Here is a 3,294-nt window from a genome sequence, read left to right as displayed (position 1 = left end):
GCTGTCACTCGTGGCTCTTTCCACTTTCATTAGCTCCCCCTGATACCCAGGGTCTGGCCCTTACCCAAGAAGTCAAGTCCTGCCCAAGTCCTTACCATTCCTGGGAAACCAAGTCCTGGCAATGCCCCCTTGGAGTGCTTGAGGCTCAGATGAGCTGTGCTTCCCTCAGCCTAGCTTGGGAATCTGTCCCTGCTTCCTGATTCTAGTATTGGTCTCTGCTTCTTTCCCCAGCATAACACACAACTGGGCCTGAACCCCAGCTGCTATCTTTCCTCCCTCTTTCTGCTTCTCTCCCCAGAGTCTGCCAAGGAATTGATACCTGCTGGGTTTGTAATTTCCATCATCCCAGTTGGGGAGCTGAGTTTCAGTACCCGAAAGTGATTGAGCTAACGTCCCTTGGGAAGACAATGGGAGCCAGGGCCACAGCCCAGGTCTCCTGGCACATGGTCAGGTTCTCTTTCTAGGACTTCTTGAGGCTTTTACTTAGATTTCCATGTTCGCATGTATACTCACTCTAGACTCTCACCTCTCATCCCTGGGGTTACTGACATTGCCCTTGCCTCATTCTAGAATGGATGGAAAGACAGATTGTTCCTGGGAATTCTTTCAGGATTCAATGACGTTTGGTAATGTGGCACAATACCTCATCAAACGGAGTGATTGAAGCTGGACCCTGAGCAGAGGACCTCAGCATATTGAAGAAACGTGATATCTGTGGGTAAGGATGACCCCAGCCCTTCCACAAGATTTGCCACCAGCTTCGTGGTCCTACGGAGCTGGGAGTGGGATAAAGGGGCACCTGACAGTCTAGTCCCACACAGGCCCAACTTCCAGCTTATGCTCCCTGGGAATAGGCTGTAAGGAAATACAGAGGGTCTGCTACACACAACCTGTCAAAGTAGCGGGTATCCCTCCCAACTCATAACGGCTTATAAAGAAGTTAGAACAAACTGGCCACCATAATGAAATACTTTTTTAACCCACAAATTATGTAAATTGTATGGGAACTTTATTGTAGTTTACTGTTGTTTTTTTTTAATTTTATTTTATTTTTAAACTTTACATAATTGTATTAGTTTTGCCAAATATCATAATGAATCCACCACAGGTATATATGTGTTGAGAGAGGCTGACATGGCAAGCTCCTTAGCACCACAAGGGGCTGCATGTGTGAGGTGGGGAGGCTTCTTAGGAGGAGAGACTGCCAGGGATCAGCTTTGATAGTTATGGAAGGACCCCAAGTTCAGTGTGCAGACCTTAAAGAGAGTGGACAGGGGAAAGGGAGGATCCACCCCCCAGGAAGACGACCTGGTGCTCTATGTGGATAGACCCAGAGCTTGCGTCATCCAGCCCCTGGAAGGAGCTGACCATTGGGAAAGGCATTTGATATTAATGGATGACTTGCCTAAGGGAACAGCCACTCCAGCCTTTGAGGATTGAAAGCTTCCCCTTCAAAGGCCCCAACCTGATATCATCTCTGGCTGCTGCTACTGCCTGTTTCTTTTTCCATGAGAAGGAGTTCCTGTTTTGACCCTCACCTTGGTCTCTCACCTGGAGCAAGTCAGAGCCATCCCCTAACGTGGATTGAGCTAAACATTCAGGTGAGTAAAAAAATTGAAGAAATGTCAGGGCATCATGGGGGAGGCCCAGCTGAAGCTTTGGGGAGGAAGCCACATGTTTGGGGTGTGGCTTGATCCTCAGTCACCTTGAGAGGGAGCTTCCAGCAACCAGGCCCTTATGCCCTTTCTGTCTGCTGTCCTTATTTCTGGTTGGTGACCTCCTGCCAACTGGTCAGCAGCTGTCTCTGGAGCAAAGTGATTGTTGACACTCACTCGTTTTGCTGTGATTATTCCTTCCTCCTCTTGAGACTGCAGTGTCTTATGGTTTTCATTTCAGAAAGCATCTGGGCAACCCAACAGCCAATGATGGATGAAAATGCACAGTCACAGGAGATGGCTTCCACAAGCTCCCCGAGGGCCAGTGAGCCCAGCCCTGAGGTCAAACAGAATGGGGACTCGGGGGGGAAGGGAGGAAGCCCCCAGAATTTGCCTGTAGAGCATCACTTTGCATGTAAAGAGTGTGGGGATACCTTTCGGCTTAAGGTCCTCCTGGTGCAGCACCAGCGAATTCACAGTGAGAAGAAGGGCTGGGAGTGCAGTGATTGCGGGCAGGTCTTTCATGGGGTGACTGAGTTAAATGAGCACAGGAAGAGCCATGTGGCTGCAGAGCCCCAGCCGGGCCCCAGCTGGGTTCTCGACGGGGCCGTGGAGAATAGGGAGCAAATGGAAAAGGAGGCAAAACCCTTCGAGTGTGAAGAATGCGGGAAAAGGTTCAAGAAGAATGCGGGCCTCAGTCAGCATCTGCGCGTCCACAGCCGAGAGAAGCCCTTTGACTGTGAGGAATGCGGCCGCTCCTTCAAGGTAAATACCCACCTCTTCCGCCATCAGAAGCTGCACACTTCAGAGAAGCCCTTCGCCTGTAAGACATGTAGCAGGGATTTCCTGGATCGCCAGGAACTTCTCAAGCACCAGCGGATACACACCGGCCACCTGCCCTTCGACTGCGACGACTGCGGCAAGTCCTTCCGAGGAGTCAATGGCCTGGCCGAGCACCAGCGCATCCACAGCGGAGCAAAGCCCTACGGTTGCCCCCACTGTGGCAAGCTCTTCCGGAGGAGCTCGGAGCTCACCAAGCATCGGCGGATCCACACTGGCGAGAAGCCGTACGAGTGTGGCCAGTGCGGCAAAGCCTTCAGGCAGAGCTCCAGCCTCCTAGAGCACCAGCGCATCCACACTGGGGAGCGGCCTTACGCCTGTGGCGACTGTGGCAAGGCCTTCCGGGGGCCTTCTGACCTGATCAAACACCGGCGCATCCATAGCGGACTGAAACCCTATGAATGCGACAAATGCGGGAAGGCCTTCCGCCGGAGCTCCGGCCTGAGTCGCCATCGGAGGACCCACAGTGGAACAAGACGCTGTGAGTGCAGCGAGTGTGGCCGCGTGTTCAAGAGGCGGTCGGCACTGCAGAAGCATCAGCCAACCCACCACGAGTAGGCGAGGCTCACAGCCCCACAGCTGGCAGCGGATTCCCGCTGGGGCCAGGTCCCTAGAGGGGGAGGGCAGAGTCAAAGGAGATGAACAGTTTTGTAATGCTTATATATTTTCTCTTCAGAAAGGTTGAAATCAATTTATACTACCACCAGCAATTTATAAAGTGTCTATGTTTCCCATTTTGCCTATCGAGAGTAGCTTTTACCATTTTGATTGATTTTGGCTGGTTCAACTGGCCTCGAGT

General features: G+C 52.0%; 1 protein-coding gene across 1 annotated transcript; it reads left to right on the top strand.

Moving 5' to 3' along the window:
- Positions 1–25: 25 nt before the first annotated feature.
- Positions 26–3,288, top strand: ZNF275 (zinc finger protein 275). The gene is made up of 3 exons (XM_010850684.1): positions 26–718; positions 1,517–1,601; positions 1,897–3,288. Exon 3 carries the CDS (start codon positions 1,923–1,925, stop codon positions 3,051–3,053), a length of 1,131 nt encoding a protein of 376 aa, XP_010848986.1. The 5' UTR covers positions 26–718; positions 1,517–1,601; positions 1,897–1,922; the 3' UTR covers positions 3,054–3,288.
- Positions 3,289–3,294: the final 6 nt, after the last annotated feature.

The sequence above is a fragment of the Bison bison genome, unplaced genomic scaffold (assembly GCF_000754665.1).
Source record: "Bison bison bison isolate TAMUID 2011002044 unplaced genomic scaffold, Bison_UMD1.0 scf7180017851425, whole genome shotgun sequence".
NCBI lineage: Eukaryota > Metazoa > Chordata > Mammalia > Artiodactyla > Bovidae > Bison > Bison bison.
The sequence above is the reverse complement of the archived record's forward strand: the minus strand, read 5'-3'. Positions and strand labels throughout refer to the sequence as shown.

Bases quoted from the DNA above. Each gene is read 5' to 3' on its own strand.
- ZNF275 (XM_010850684.1), top strand. From the start codon at position 1,923: ATGATGGATGAAAATGCACAGTCACAGGAGATGGCTTCCACAAGCTCC.